Source organism: Neoarius graeffei, chromosome 17, assembly GCF_027579695.1.
Source record: "Neoarius graeffei isolate fNeoGra1 chromosome 17, fNeoGra1.pri, whole genome shotgun sequence".
Taxonomy (NCBI): Eukaryota; Metazoa; Chordata; class Actinopteri; order Siluriformes; family Ariidae; genus Neoarius; species Neoarius graeffei.
This window is the reverse complement of record NC_083585.1, coordinates 32,504,741-32,521,884: the sequence shown is the minus strand read 5'-3', so window position 1 is coordinate 32,521,884 and position 17,144 is coordinate 32,504,741. Positions and strand designations below refer to the sequence as shown.

The following is a 17,144-nucleotide window of genomic DNA, read 5'->3' as shown; positions in this document are numbered from 1 at the left end:
ACAGTAACGAAGTACATTTACTTGAGTACACTTTTTGAGTATCTGTACTTTACTTGAGTATTATTTTTTTGGAAACTTATGACTTTAACTTCACTACATTTGAAAGGCAAATATCGTACTTTTCACTCCACTACATTTCTATCAGGGTCCTCGTTACTCATTACTATGAAGCAGCTTTGAAAGTGGATGTTTTTTTATTTTCTTTTCTAAAACATGATTGTTTATTTCGCAGGTGACACTGAGGCAGCCGATCAGTAATCACTAGGGTCACGTCACGTCCATAGACTGTATAAAATCAAGTTCGATTTCTCAGCAGTATTATTTGAACACGATCAGTTGATGGCAGAATGGAAGGAGGCGGTTCTTCTGGAGAATGCACGCACGCCCATGGCCATACCTAGAACCCATGTTTCAGTTTTCTGAAAGGATTAAATATTTGTTTTGTTTTAAATGTTTGTTTTGTTTACCTAAAACGAACCAAATCACAGCCTTCAAAAACTCGCCGTCCAACCTGCAGAAGCATATTGAGGGATATAAACATTTTATTCCAAGAGAAAGCTTGCAGTGAAGTTGTCTGTGCTTTTAGAGCTAGCGATAACGTTGCAATAGCTATGCAGTCTGGTTAGTCAAATGACTTTCTATGGATTTGCCCGCCAAGTTGCTACAGTCTTGTCCACGGCTAACGTTAACACATACTGTAGCTAGTTAACATGGACACTGTTAGTTAGCATGTAAAAGCGGAGTTACGTTAACATGAATAACATTAACTTTAGCCTAATTTTGCCAACTAAACAGAATGTAGAAATCTTTCTTTTCGAGTAACGTTAGCTACCCGATATGATTTTGAGTTTGAAAAGAGTTTGCTAGCATGTCAGGTGGAGCTTCAGCGCTACAGGTTCTACAGACTCGTCAGAAAATCCAGTCGGTTGCTTCAGAGACATGAGGATTTGTAAGTGTTGTGACAATAATACAACAATGCGTTGACAGAGAATGTACTTTTAATACTTAAATATTTTTAAAAGCAAGTACTTCAGTACTTTAACTTAAGTAAAAATTTTACCGGACAACTTTCACTTGTATCAGAGTAACATTTGACCAGCGGGATCTGTACTTTGACTTAAGTAATGAAGTTGGGTACTTTGTCCACCTCTGATTGTAATGGAATGGCTGAAGCTGAAAATTCTGTTCAGTGACAGAATGCTCCTTCCCAAGTGCAGGACTAACAGACTTAAAACTCCTTTGTCCCTCACGCCATCAGACTGTACAACTCCTCTCTGGGGGGGAGGAGGGGTAACAGGAGGACAGAGGACGGGAAGGAGCAGTAGCCTAGCCTAACAATAAGCAATACCGGACAATGTGCAATATAAAGTGCAATATCTTTCCTGCTTCCCCCCCCCCTTCCCCATATCTTATTCTTTTATATTTGTATATGTAAATACTTAATTTATTTTAATTTATCTAGAAGTTTTCTCTATTTCTTTTCTCTGTTTATCTGTAATGGTGCTGCTGGAATCTTAATTTCCCTGAGGGCACCCTCCCCAAGGGTTCAATAAAGTTTTATCTAATCTAAAGTTGACACTTGGTGAACATCAACTGGTTGTTTTATTCTTATTCCATAAATATGCCAGTAATATATCCATCCATCTCATCTCATGATCTCTAGCCGCTCTATCCTGTTCTCCGGGGTCGCAGGCGAGCTGGAGCCTATCCCAGCTGACTACGGGCGAAAGGCGGGGTACACCCTGGACAAGTCGCCAGGTCATCACAGGGCTGACACATAGACACAGACAACCATTCACACTCACATTCACACCTACGGTCAATTTAGAGTCACCAGTTAACCTAACCTGCATGTCTTTGGACTGTGGGGGAAACCGGAGCACCCGGAGGAAACCCACGCGGACACGGGGAGAACATGCAAACTCCGCACAGAAAGGCCCTCGCCGGCCACGGGGCTCGAGCCCGGACCTTCTTGCTGTGAGGCGACAGCGCTAACCACTACACCACCGTGCCGCCCCTGTCAGTAATATACACTACCGTTCAAAAGTTTGGGGTCACTTTGAAATGTCCTTATTTTTGAAAGAAAAGCACTGTTCTTTTCAATGAAGATCACTTTAAACTAATCAGAAATCCACTCTATACATTGCTAATGTGGTAAATGACTATTCTAGCTGCAAATGTATGGTTTTTGGTGCAATATCTCCATAGGTGTATAGAGGCCCATTTCCAGCAACTCTCACTCCAGTGTTCTAATGGTACAATGTGTTTGCTCATTGCCTCAGAAGGCTAATGGATGATTAGAAAACCCTTGTACAATCATGTTAGCACAGCTGAAAACAGTTTCGCTCTTTAGAGAAGCTATAAAACTGACCTTCCTTTGAGCAGATTGAGTTTCTGGAGCATCACATTTGTGGGGTCGATTAAATGCTCAAAATGGCCAGAAAAATGTCTTGACTATATTTTCTATTCATTTTACAACTTATGGTGGTAAATAAAAGTGTGACTTTTCATGGAAAACACAAAATTGCCTGGGTGACCCCAAACTTTTGAACGATAGTGTAGTTGAATATTAATTATAAGTTCTCAATCAAAAACAATCACAGCAACTTCTGGCCAAACCAAAAAAAAAAAAACCCTCATTAATATTACCAAAAAAGTGTGACTTTCAAGGAGGCCTGCAGGTGCCAGGAAATGCACTAGAATGCATCTCCGAGCATGGAGAACCCGTGAGCTTTCGGGGGTCTAAGGTGGCCCCGAAGCCCCGGCCATTATGACTGGTGCCACTACACTGATATTTTGGTCTAGTTAGAACACTGGTTGTACATGCATTATTAACTGTCGTACTGTATGTAAATAGGAGTAACTCATTTCTGTTCCTGTCCTCTTTTCTGTGGCGTCTCACAGCTAAAACGTGTAGCTAGTAACCTGACAGCTGCAGCTTTTCATTATCGAGTTGTGGTTTTATTGAATGCTCTTATGGGTCCTCACTAATGAACATTTTATGAGCTAATGATATGTAGTCCACACCTAGCTTTCATAGCACTTCTCACATGTGCTCTTGTAGAGGCACTGTTGAATTCTCAATACGAAAGATCCTTTCTGGACGGTGAACAGGACTGGGATGAGACGGCTTGCGTGAAGCACAGTCCCCTGTGTGAGCTGTGGCTGTGTGTAATGAGTGCAGAGAGTGCTGTCAATGTGAAGTGGGCTCAATATGTTGCTGCTAAGTGTGACAGGAGGGTCGGGGGAAACATCTGGCTCTTGCCTCTGCAGAAAAGCAGCACTACATCTGTTTGTCTCAGGGCTGGGTGACACTGATGGTGTTAACTAAAGGAGAAAAAAAAAGCCTCACGTTGCACTTGTATTCCTCCCTCGGCTTATTTTCACATATGTGACTGGAGGAGGAGAGAAGAGAAAAGCTCTCGGCCTACTTTCTGAAAAGATGGATGAAGGAGTGGGGGAGAAGGAAGCTGGCAGGACATCCTGTCTTTTCCTTCTCACCCTCTCCTGCTTGATATTAGCGGTGTCTGTTTCTGAGCAGGGTTGGAAAAAAGAATCAGTTCCTTGATGGATCATAATTTTCACTTTTTATCACTAAATTTGTAACACAGATGACATATTTTCAGTTTTCTTTGTTATGCAGAGAAAATCATGAGGCTTCAACACACCTTGTTTAGTTGAGTTTTACGTTTCATAATGCGACCTGGGAGCCACGTACAGTAAAAGCTTTCAGCGTCGACTGGTCTTCACACAAGAGTAAGTTAAACGGCTAGGCTTGATCCCAAGTAGCTTTTTATTCACTGCATATGCTCACTACGTAGGGTGTGGTATCGAAGAAGAAGAAGAGGCCTTTATTTATCACGGACTTAAGCACACAGTGAAATTCCTCCTCTGCATTTAACCCATCTGAAGCAATGCACACACAAGTGAGCAATGAGCACACACACATACCCAGAGCAGTGGGCAGTTATGCTACAGCACTCAGGGAGCAGTTGGGGGTTCGGTGCCTCGCTCAAGGGCACTTCAACCCAAAGCCGCCCCATGTTAACCTAACCTGCATGTCTTTGGACTGTGGGGGAAACCGGAGCACCCGGAGGAAACCCACACAGACACGGGGAGAACATGCAAACTCCACACAAAAAGGTCCCCGTTGGCCACTGGGCTCGAGCCCGGAACCTTCTTGCTGTGAGGCGACAGTGCTAACCACTACACCACCATACTGTAGAACTTCTATAATGTTTTATGACAAATTTGGTAGCACTGTCGCCTCACAGTAAAAAGGTCCTGGGTTCGAGCCCAATGGCCGACGAGGGCCTTTCTATGTGGAGTTTGCATGTTCTCCCCGTGTCCGCGTGGGTTTCCTCCGGGTGCTCCGGTTTCCCCCACAGTCCAAAGACATGCAGGTTAGGTTAACTGGTGACTCTAAATTGAGCGTAGGTGTGAATGTGAGTGTGAATGGTTGTCTGTGTCTATGTGTCAGCCCTGTGATGACCTGGCGACTTGTCCAGGGTGTACCCCGCCTTTCGCCCGTAGTCAGCTGGGATAGGCTCCGGCTTGCCTGCGACCCTGTAGGACAGGATAAAGCGGCTAGAGATAATGAGATGAGATGAGAAGATATGGGGAAGGGGGGGAGGGAAGCAGGAAAGATATTGCACTTTATATTGCACATTGTCTGGTATTGCTTATTGTTAGGCTAGGCTACTGCTCCTTCCCGTCCTCTGTCCTCCTGTTACCCTTCCTGGCGACTTGTCCAGGGTGTACCCCGCCTTTCGCCCGTAGTCAGCTAGAATAGGTTCCAGCTTGCCTGCGACCCTGTAGAACAGGATAAGCAGCTACAGATAATGGATGGATGGATGGATGGATGGATGGATGGATGGATGGATGGATGGATGGACAAATTTGGTAATTTGCCATGCCATCACACAAAACCATCAGAAATTCAAGGACTCATTCCCACCCAAGACCAAAATACAAGAGAAAAGAATTAAGTGGTTTTAAAAGCCCAGCAATCACTAAAACACATCAACATAGTTTAATTTTTAATATAATTATAAGATAGCTGCCACAATTGAAATTTAGTTGAATTGTGAGGTAGCATGAGAGTCGCATCTGTTCGTCAAAACCACATAACGTTTTTTTAATCCCTCTGAGGTGCTGTGGTTATATAGAGTTTGTACTAACGCGTCAGTGTAATACTATAGCACCTTACATGAAACGTAGAGTTGTCTTTCTGCTCTCTACACAGCACCACTCAACATGTCGCTGGGTATTTTCAGGTGGAGATAGTGACCCATACTGGCCCTCACAGGAGGTTGTGGATGGGTCCTCAGTTCCAGTTTAAGACCATTCACCCATCAGGCCAGACCACGGTCATCTCCTCTAGCTCGTCTGTGCTGCAGTCCCAGGGGCCAAGTGATACCCAGCAGCCCCTGCTCGACTTTGATACCGATGACCTGGAACTGCACAGCCTCAGGTATATGTATACACACACACACACACACACACACACACACACACACACACACTGTCTTGCTTGTGTTTGACATAAAACAGCACCTGCTTGAATCACCATCCTTAATTTACAAACTGCATCATCAACTTCTTTTGCTTGCAGTATGCTCGCTATGTGTGCTATAAACAGATTTCTTGCTGTGTGTGGCGTGTGTGTTAGGATCCAGCCTGTGCGCTCTGAGCCTATGACCATGCCCGGCTCTTCTTGTCTGATTCCAGAGCGAGTAGGTCAGGCGACAGTCATCGATACCGGCTCAGGTAAGACACAGCGCTGTGTTCCTTTTCCTTTAAACTCGGAGAGTAGCAGAGGATTAGAGTAATGAAGTTAGACTGACCTGCACAAAGCAAGATACTACAACACACATTTAATATGAGCCGTTCAGGTTGAACATGAAAAACAATTAGCAATAATAATGATAGTATGTTTCATATCTTTGCATAAGACACGTTGATTTAATTCAAGGATGATTTTACATATTTCACACTACTTTCTATTCCCCATTGATGCCATAGTATCAAATCAATATCATTTGTAATTGTCTAATATTTAGTCAGTACGGTGTATCGTGCGAAAAGTGAATGTTGCTGCATCTCTGTGAGCTGTTTTTATGTATATTTAAGAGTTATTCCACAAAATCGAGTCGTACACGAGCTGATAATTGACGAGGCGCCATGTACGACGAGATCGAGTGGAATAGCTGTTTTATTCTATCCACATTCACTGGATTTTGAGAAACGGAGCATTTTTATTTTTATTTTTTGCAAATTTGATCAATAAAGACTTTCTCCAAAACGTCCGACAAACTAATTTCCGCTTAGAATGTAAACAAACCGGCGAAATAACAGTAGCAATTTGTGAAAAATGCTATAATAATAATGATTCTTGAAAAATAATTTTTAAAAATCCGTTCTGACCATTAAATACTTTCATTCCATATTTTGTTGCTTTTTTTGGTATTTTTGGGGGTTTTGTTTTCAAGTAGTTTTTATTTCATCCTCGGTTGATTCAGCAACACGCTCTGCCATTTCGTTTTTCTCTACTCACGGTATACAAGCTGATATCCTAGTAGTAGAGTAGCCAATCAGAGCGCACGATTGCTCATATCCAGTGAATGTGGATAGAATAATTTGGAGTCCACGGTTTTGACACCATAAACGTCTACCAAAGCACGTTACACCACTTGATGTAATGACCGATCCCAAGCCGTGCCCATGCACGGTTACTGTTGCCTCGCTTCTCAAGGTTTTGGAGGAAAAGAGGCTGGAATTCTTGACTTATGTTGACAACCACAAGCCATTAAAGATGAGTTTCGTTGATCAGGAAATGTATTATAATACTTAAAATGGTACACAATTGTCAAATGAACACTCAGATTAGTTTACTTCGCAGCTAACAGCAGCGTTAAATACTGGTATATCTGCTTTAGTATAACACCCAGTTCAGGCGGACATATTCGTATAGCGATCTAAAGCTGAGATTTAAATATACAGTGCTCAGCGTAAATGAGTACACCCCCTTTGAAAAGTAACATTTTAAACAATATCTCAATGAACACAAACAATTTCCAAAATGTTGACAAGACAAAGTTTAATATAACATCTGTTTAACTTATAATGTGAAAGTAAGGTTAATAATATAACTTAGATTACACATTTTTTTCAGTTTTACTCAAATTAGGGTGGTGCAAAAATGAGTACACCCCACAACAAAAACTACTACATCTAGTACTTTGTATGGCCTCCATGATTTTTAATGACAGCACCAAGTCTTCTAGGCATGGAATGAACAAGTTGGCGACATTTTGCAACATCAATCCTTTTCCATTCTTCAACAATGACCTCTTTTAGTGACTGGATGCTGGATGGAGAGTGATGCTCAACTTGTCTCTTCAGAATTCCCCAAAGAAAATAATTTCTTTACACCACAAAGGTGAAGGCTACAAGAAGATCAGCAAAGCTTTACTTATCAGTCAGAATACTGTAGCAAAAGTGGTGCAAAAAATTAAGAAAGATGGAACTGCAACCATCTCACAGAGACGTCCAGGTCGTCCACGGAAGTTAACACCTCGACAGGAGCGTCTTCTGATGAGAAGGGTTGAAGAAAATTGGCATGCAAGTTCACTGCAGTTATCTAAAGAAGTAGAAAGCCAAACTGGGGTGACTATTTCCCGTGACACAATACGGCGTACGCTGCAGAGGAATGGCATGCATGGATGCCGTCCACGAAAGAAGCCTCTCCTAAAACTCAGGCACAAAAAAGCCCACCTAGATTTTGCCAGGGCCCATGCTGACAAAGATGAATCTTCTCTTTCATCTTCTCTTTCAGTATAGAGCAATACATCCGTGAATTCATGATGCCATCAATGAAATGCAGCTCCCCAACACCAGCAGCACTCATGCAGCCCCACATAAGGACACTGCCACCACCATGTTTCACTGTAGGCACCAGGCATTTTTCTTTGTATTCCTCACCTTTGCGATGCCATACGGTTTTGAAGCCATCAGTTCCAAAAACATTTATCTTGGTCTCATCACTCCAGAGTATAGAGTCCCAGTAGTCTTCATCTTTGTCAGCATGGGCCCTGGCAAACTCTAGGCGGGCTTTTTTGTGCCTGAGCTTTAGGAGAGGCTTCTTTCGTGGACGGCATCCATGCATGCCATTCCTCTACAGCATACGCTGTATTGTGTCACGGGAAATAGTCATCCCAGTTTGGCTTTCTTCTACTTTAGATAACTGCAGTGAACTTGCATGCCGATTTTCTTCAACCCTTCTCATCAGAAGACGCTCCTGTCGAGGTGTTAACTAGAGGTCTGCGCGGGTCGGATTTTTCAGTCCCACTCCCGCCCGCGCCTGCATTGTGCAGTCACGCTCCCGCCCGCGCCCGCAAAGAATTATGATTTTCAGTCCCGCTCCCGCCCGCGTCCACAAAAAAATTATGATTTTCAGTCCCGCTCCCGCCCGCGCCTGCCATATTTTGTCCCGCTCCCGCCCGCAAATCCCGCATGATGCAGACGTTCGCGTTATTTCTCAGGAAAGTTCTTGTCTTGACACAGCGTGATGGTGCCCCGCCCCCTACTTTGAGTGGATTTGAGCATAAATATCTACAGCTCACGTTCGTTATTATTTACCTTGTTTCTGAATTTAGCATGTAGTGTCTCTAATAATAATAATTAGTGCTGTCAAGCGATTAAAATATTTAATCACGAATCGCACATTTTTATCACATGAGAAACCATTGTAATTCTCTGATCAGCATAAAAAAGTGAATGGGCTTGCTTTGTACCAAGGGTGTTGCTTTTTTTTTTTATTGCAAAGCAGAGCTAACAAGAGGAGTGAACTTCACTCTTTTTCCACTTCACTCAGTGAAATGATTTACTGCTTGAGTTAGTCTACAGCTCTAACAGAGAGACAGGTTACACAGTGACGGTAGGCTTGACATGCTTGATTATAATATAAAGTACACTATTATATTAACTTTAAGTTGTTCGTTGATAAATATTGCATTGAATCTGATCTTTACTGTTTCATCTCACTTAACACATTTTGTACTTTTACACTTTTTCTGCCTGTTGATGCGTCGCGCTGTCCAATCAGAGGCGGCCAAATTTGCATATTACAGGAAGGATTTCTGGGATAGCATTGAGTTTACAGACGCTGTCTTCTTAAAACTGAATAAATATTTAAAAAGAGCCAAATGAGCCAGTCTTCTGAATGGCTCTTTTCAAAGAACGGATCACAAAGATGCGGATCCCATCAAAGAGCCATAAATCCCATCTCTACTAGTTTCAAAAGCTTATGAAAAACCTACATCATGTCACAGAGCGTTAATCTCACGATAAAAAAAATTATCGCCGTTAAAATTGAGTCAAGTTAACGCGATAATAACGCGACATTTTTTACAGCAATAATAATAATAATACTAATAATAATAATAATAATAAAAGACAGGCGAGCACGTAATTCCAAGTGGAAATTTGGTATATTTATTGTTCAGCCATACAAAACATTAGGCTAACCCAGTTTACATTTGTTAAGCATTTCTAACTAGAATATCCTATAGAATACCCTATAAGCATAGCATATATAAATGTTATAACAAAACACAGTCCTAGCCTACAACAACAAAAAATTGACAGTATAGGCTACTGTAGACATTATAGGGCTATGGTTGCACATTTCTAAAACTATTTGGGCTTGAGCCTCCGTGCAAGTGTTAAACTCAATATAACATAGCTGACCTTGTTTGAATATGAATAAGAAAAACGAGAAAATCAAACGCAGGCAAACGAAACAACTAAGCCTATTGCTTAGGATATCGGGTTCTTTGAACAGCTATGGAGAAACAGCAAATTGTTCACTGTTGAGGGCTTCAACATACTGCGCCTTTCCTCCAGTATGCGACCACATATGCTGAACGCACGCTCGGATGGTGCGCTGGAACCTGGAATGGCCAGTACATGCCGTGATTTCCATCCGCGTCGTACACGAGTGAGAACGACTTCCAAATGTCCGATTTCAGGACTCTTGACTTTTTAACGGTAAATGTACCTCTTTTTAAAGCAGCACTTACTTTTGAAGCACTGTGAGATTCAGTAAAGGAGCTCTGCTCTTCTGCCATGATCGGAGATCTCAAACACGGAAGAGGAAAAGAATCGAGAAACGAACGAGAGATATTTATCCTCTCCTGAATCAGAATCATAATTCTGATGACCAGCTCATCTAAGGTGTCATTCACTACGTTTACATGCACATAGAGAGAATCGAATTTCTGCCGTTGCTCGACTGAAATCGAAGTTCAAAATGCCATGTATACACCTTAATTCGGCTGAAATTGAACCGAACGTGATTTCTCGGAATCGAGCTACACGACCTAGTTTATGCGATTTCTGCCGAGCTACTTTGTGCATGTATACCCTATCGAGCTAGTTGTCAAGCTACTTCCGGAAGTGACGAGTGACAAGACCACAAGCGGGAAACACAACAGCCTCGGTCGGCATGACAACGAATCATGACAACGGCATGAATCTTTTCTTTTTGTGGCATTGTTTGCACTGTTAAAATTTAGCTCACTTACTGTATCACCAAATACATCTGTACAGCTGTTGCATAGCTGTGAATTGTGTACATAAACAAGTCACTGTATTTGTGTGTGTGTGTGTGTATATATATATATATATATATATATATATGTCCAACATCTGAAGAATGTCAATAAAAACAAAACAATTGAACTTTTTGTGTGTTTATTAAGACATAAGTTAAATTGTAAGCAAAAAAATATTTTTTTGTAAGCAAAAAATGGACTTTAGAAAAATATTATTGTGCAAAATAAGTTGTCTTACAAAACAGTGGTCTGCGCCGGACAGTTTGTAGCCATAGTCTGTTAGAGCAAGCCTAACAGCTTGAACACGGAACTCTAGTGTTGCCAGATTGGGGGTTTTAAGTGCATTTTAGCGGATTTGAACATGTTTTGGGCTGGAAAACGTCAGCAGTATCTGGCAACACTATAGCTCTTCTTCATGACGACAACCGGAAGTGTACCAACACCATGGGGCGTGTAGCGCCACGTGTGGCTCGGGTGCACAATGCACCTTGCACAATAGCCCGATTTCACTTGTGCATGTAGGATTGGATTTCTCTGGCACCCCTGCTGGGACCCTTTGCTCGATTACCGACAGCAGCTCGATTTGGACGTGCATGTAAACGTAGTCACTGAGGCATCATGTTAGTGTGGGTCATTGGAGGCTGGGTGTGAACGGCGAGTCATTAGAGTGATCAAAGGATTTCCTGTTAGGGTGATCAATGGCAAATTTAAGATGCCATTCGTCACTCAATCTGGCAATCTGACTCTCTCTGCAAATTTAGGCATCTTAAAATGTTTTTATTAATGCCAAATAAAATATCCAGCACAAATTATATATGATAGACATAAATTAATAATTTATAAATTTTATTTCAAGCACGTTTTTAGTTAGCGGGACTGCAGCTTATCACCGCTCCCGCCCGCGCGCGCATATGTGCACTTCCGGTCCCGCCCACGCCCGCAATGAGCTTTCAAAATTTGTCCCGCGCCGCACTGCTTTGCGGCGGGTCCCGCGAGTCCCGCGGGACTCCCGCGGGAGTGCAGGGCTCTAGTGTTTAACTTCCGTGGATGCCCTGGACGTCTCTGTGAGATGGTTGCAGTTCCATCTTTCTTAAATTTTTGTACCACTTTTGCTACAGTATTCTGACTGATAAGTAAAGCTTTGCTGAGCTTCTTGTCGCCTTCACCTTTGTGGTGGAAAGAAATTATTTTTATTTTTATTCTTTGGGGAATTCTGAAGAGACAAGTTGAGCATCACTCTCCATCCAGCATCCAGTCACTAAAAGAGGTCATTGTTGAAGAATGGAAAAAGATTGATGTTGCAAAATGTCACCAACTTGTTCATTCCATGCCTAGAAGACTTGGTGCTGTCATTAAAAATCATGGAGGCCATACAAAGTACTAGATGTAGTAGTAGTTTTTGTTGTGGGGTGTACTCATTTTTGCACCACCCTAATTTGAGTAAAACTGAAAAATGTGTAATCTAAGTTATATTATTAACCTTACTTTCCCGTTATAAGTTAAACAGATGTTATATTAAACTTTGTCTTGTCAACATTTTGGAAATTGTTTGTGTTCATTGAGATATTGTTTAAAATGTTACTTTTCAAAGGGGGTGCACTCATTTACGCTGAGCACTGTATTTGACGTTAGAAACTGGTAGAACACACACACACATCACTTTTACATGTCCACTGGGTATCTCTTGGGACCATATAAGGAACTTCAGATTCAAAACTCATCAGCAATTGTGTTGACTGGAAGGCCAAGAAAATCGGACAGGACTTGTGATTGGTCATTTTGTCAGAAATGTCAAGCTGTATGTGCTTTTAATAATGCTCGGAAGTGCATCCATCGTATTGTTTTGTTGTCAGTGTTGTTCAGCTCAGAGCAGCTGAGCTGACCCGTACTTCTGTCCTCGAGCATAACCTCTTGTTTCGTTCTTCCTTGAACCACTGATCGCTTCTTATGAGGAAAACTGTCATACTGTTGTCTTCTACTGTATTTCCAAAATGGAGCATCCATCTTTATTATCCAGTTTGAGACTCCCCTTTCCTCCTCCTTCCGTCGCTTCCTCTCTTCTCTCTCTGTCGTCTGGAGGAGAGCTGTAAGAGTCAGAGCAGGCTTTTATGGCATGATGCTTATCAGTCTGTGTGTGATTGCTCAGCGCTCAGGGCTTTGAGCAGCCTGGCGCCTCCTCTTATCACTGCTCATCGCTTTGTCTTTGTGCCTTCAAAAGGCCACGCGGCTTGCAGCGTCCCACAGCTTACACACACACACCGTCCACTGGCCTTTACCACATTGAACCAGTAGTCTGTGGTGTAACACTCATGCTGCATATTACATCTAAAGTCTCAAAGCAGCTGCTGTTAACTTTTTATTTCTGTTTTTTTTTTTTTTTTAATTGACTCAACGAAGAGCCAGCATGATCTAAATGTATGTGTCCGGATACGTATGCCGACAATATTAGACGTCCTACAAAGCACTTTGAAAGTAAGAGACGCGCTCAGTTCCAGCGTCTTCTCAGCTTTCCAAAATCAATCGGACTTGTGCAGCCGGCATTATCAATACTCTTATCTGGTGCCTGACCTGCTCTCGGAGCCATGCTAGACTACACAGTGCTTTGTGCAGGGCAAGACCGGAGGCGCTTAATCTAGCCCCGTCCACGATAAACCATCCACGAGCACAAGCATCTTTTGATTTTATTTTGTTATGACTCACTGGAATAAACACCCCGTCGTTTGTTCGGCCATCCACAAGCACTTCTCCTTCCCGCCATGCTTGTTGTGTGTGCGGGGGGTCGCCGACGAGGAGATCAGCGGGCGACAGCGCATGGAGAGATGCAGGTCTGTTATGATATTGCTGACGCTGCCTGCAAGACCCAGAACTGATAGCTGACAGTGTGTGATGCACTCATTAAGAGATTTGGATGTGCGTTGCCACAATAATCTGGTTTTGATGCTGGTCTTTATCGTGCTCCCACTGTGAACATTGATTGTAATCAGCACTAGTGTCTTTACTTCACTTTAAATCTACTTTCCTAAGGTTGCATAGTCAGGTGCACTCTGAGAGAAAGAGAGAGAGAGATGTGAGCTGAGACAAAGCAAGGTCTGTAGTGTGTTTAGGTTTTGGCCGCTCTGTGCTGGCCGTGCCTCCAGGCCAAGGAGGGTGGGGGTGGGGTGGGGTGGGGTGCGGGGGAGGGGGGGTAGGCCTGAGCGCTCCTTTGGTTTCCTCTCCGAACATGGCTGAGCGCTTCAGGCTCGGGCACCTGGACTCTGCTTGGCTCCAGCAGTAACAGATCCTGACCTGCGCCCCATAATTACCCGTGTGGGCATAAAGACAGCTTGTTGCTGGACATACTGCTCACATTCAGGCCAGGAGGATCCCGAAGCAGGAGGAGGAAGAGCCCTCGTCACATGATCCCTCCCATAATGAGAGGTGTTTTTCAGCCACCTATGGATCAAGATCCCGTTCCTGTGACCCACAGTGCTCTGAGCGAGTCGCCTCTGTCTCTTTGAATAGCATCTCGCCCTCCCGCCACACTCACTGACTCCTTTTTTCTTTTGCCACTGACCTGGAAGTCCCCAGCACAATGCAGATTTTCTTGGAGGCTGATTTTCTGAACAGGGCATGAAAGATGCCATTCTTATCATCTCGCTATCTGAGAATCACAGGCATATCGTGCTGTCTGCTCCCCTGCCTGCGTCTTTTTCTCCCTCCTTTTTTTTTGTTTTTGATATATTTTGAGATGACAGTAAATGGGTTCAGCACACTTGTAGATTTATTGTCTTGTCGAGTATTTATTATTATTTTTTTTTTGTAGGCCTGAAGTGAGACAGAAATGGATTGAGCATATGGAGGAATCTATGAATGAATGTGAATTCAGTCCAGTCCAGGTGTTGGTGGATTTGCATTTGTCTGTATCCATGAGACAGTTTGTCTGTGTTGTGGAGCGTAACAGCTCCGCTTAAATTACAAGTCGTATTGCTCAGTTCTAATATTTTCTCTTTCGATCTGATCTTACTGTTCTCCTGGTTCGTATTCACATTTCATATGAACAGACCTGAGTGTTGTGTTTTTACTGTAAGGTGTATGATTTACATGCATCGTGAACAATTAAAAAAAAACAAAAAAAACCGAGATATTTGTACAAGATTTCCTCTGGCAGCTTATCAGCCGTTCGTGATCCTTTAGAGATGGTAAGAAGGGACAGATGCATACATGTCAACCTATACGGAATGTCCGTATTTTATACGGATTTGATTCAATAAACGTAGTATACGGGCGTACAAATAAAGTTATACGGATTCTTTAAAAAAACCTTCAATATTTATTTAGAGCTATAATCAATTCCCACGATGATAAAAGAGCGCATAACATTTACAAACGTACTGTACACCACAGACAGCCAGTAAAGAGTCTTATGAAATCGCGCGTTATCTTGTGGTAGCGAGACTTCGTTCCATTTTTGAACATGCGCACACCGCATTGCGAGAATCCCGCCAACCGGGAAGTAACATTTTGTTTGAAACGTGTATTTCCACCTGAGCGACTTTCACTAGCGACTGAAAAGATTCTGAATGGGCACTCCGGCAAGATCAACACAGCTAGACACTTGCTGTGACATGCAGCCTAGTGAGGTATTGGTGCAGACTGCTAAAAAAAGCTGTCATGGAGTACAATTCAGAACATTAGAGTGACACTTTGTGTTTTTGTCAAACATTGGAGTTTTGTATTCATTCTGAAGGTTTATTGTTATTAATATTGAATAAAAAGTAACTGGGATATATCATTGTTAATTATCATTCAAATTTTAGGTAAATTATTTTAATTTGCATCTTATACGGATTTTATAAGGGAAATACGGATTTTGGAGGTTGGTTATACAGGTTTGATTGACCAAAGGTTGACATGTATGCAGATGCAGGACGTGTGCTGTATTTGCAGCAGTGACTGACATGTTTGTGTTTTAGACATTTGCATGCAGAAGAGAAACCAGTAAGGATAAACACACGCACAGTAAAATGCAATGTGAAAAAGACACATTTCCGATATGGTTCAGATCTTGGACCGCAAATGAAAGTGGCCCAAATGTGAAAAGCTCAGATTTAACCAATTTAGACAATTGCAAATGTCGTAGGGCTGTTTATGAGGCTCAGTGTGAAAATCAGGGAAAGCAAACTGGCAGCCTCTGTGGTTGCTTCCTGCTGGCTTTGCGTGTGTGTGTGTGTGTGAAGTGCCAGGGGCAGGAGATGGCGAGCAGCTGCTCTTTAGAGCAACTGAATGGACAGCAGTGTGTCAGGCATCTGCCATACTCTTTCTCTAAAGGTCTACCTCTGCAGAGCTGCAGGGCGACTGCATGGCAATGCCACGCCAACTTGTTCACTGATGCACTTAAGCCTGTGCGATTTCTGTGGTACCCAGTGGCAATCAAGACTGCAGTGCAGTGCAGGGTGTCATCACTATCACACATCGGAGTTCTGCTGAAGGAAAAGGAACAGCGTTTGCTACTAATTTCAAAAAATAAGACGCTTCTTTCTACTTTGCAATATGTGGCAGACCATTTGGAACATATTACACCTTCATAACTTCAGGGTTTCAGGGGCTTGGCACAAACTGACATATCTTTCAGAACAGCTGGACACTGGAACTAAACATGCATTGTTCTACTCTCCTTATAGCCAGTATTTTACTGGGCTGCGACTAGTTGGAGACACAACAATTGCGATAAAATATGCGAATTAGCGACGCTTTTCACTTGGAATCACGCTGAATTGAATACCGCAGTTGTGTCTCCAACTAGTCACAGGCTGTCGCAGCTCAGTGAGATACACTCGCACTTCCTGTCTAAACTCGCACTTCCTGTCTCAGGGAAACCGACTTGAGAAGGGTTCGTGACGGCTTTGCAACACCAGCGGCTATTTCGAGAGAAATTTTGTCGCACGAATTTTATGAACATGTTCAAAATTTCAGCGACGAAGGAGCGACACTTTGCGACTCATGCGAGGAAATTGAGAAGCCCTCGAATGTTTCAAGACACTTTTGAAACTCTCTCGCGATTGACGTTCGCTATTTGTCGCAAGCTGTCGCAGCCCAGTGAGATACTACCCTATGTCTCTTCATACTCCAGTATATTATTAATACCACTTTGTACTGATGTATACTATACTATAGCATACTGAACTATACTGTAAAAAATTCCCACGCAGGGATTGGCCAAGGATGGCTCATGTGACATGAAATAGCTCCACCATTGATTAGGGAATGTATATCGTGATGTCAAAAATAATTTTTTAAAAAATGGATATGGTGTAGTGGTTAGCGCTGTCGCCTCACAGCAAGAAGGTCCCGGTTCGAGCCCAGCGGCCGGCGAGGGCCTTTCTGTGCGGAGTTTGCATGTTCTCCCCATGTCCGCGTGGGTTTCCTCCGGGTGCTCCGGTTTCCCCCACAGTCCAAAGACATGCAGGTTAGGTTAACTGGTGACTCTAAATTGACCGTAGGTGTGAATGGTTGTCTGTGTCTATGTGTCAGCCCTGTGATGACCTGGCG

At 42.9% G+C, this 17,144-nt stretch overlaps 1 protein-coding gene across 5 annotated transcripts in view; it reads left to right on the top strand.

The window, feature by feature from the left end:
* Positions 1 to 17,144, top strand: part of bcas3 (BCAS3 microtubule associated cell migration factor) — a 442,206-nt gene that overhangs the window by 207,274 nt on the left and 217,788 nt on the right. For all 5 annotated transcript variants that reach the window (XM_060944029.1, XM_060944028.1, XM_060944030.1 and 2 more), the window contains 2 exons: positions 5,277 to 5,473; positions 5,672 to 5,769. In XM_060944029.1, coding sequence (XP_060800012.1) covers positions 5,277 to 5,473; positions 5,672 to 5,769 — 295 coding nt within the window. The remainder of the gene's footprint in view (positions 1 to 5,276; positions 5,474 to 5,671; positions 5,770 to 17,144) is intronic.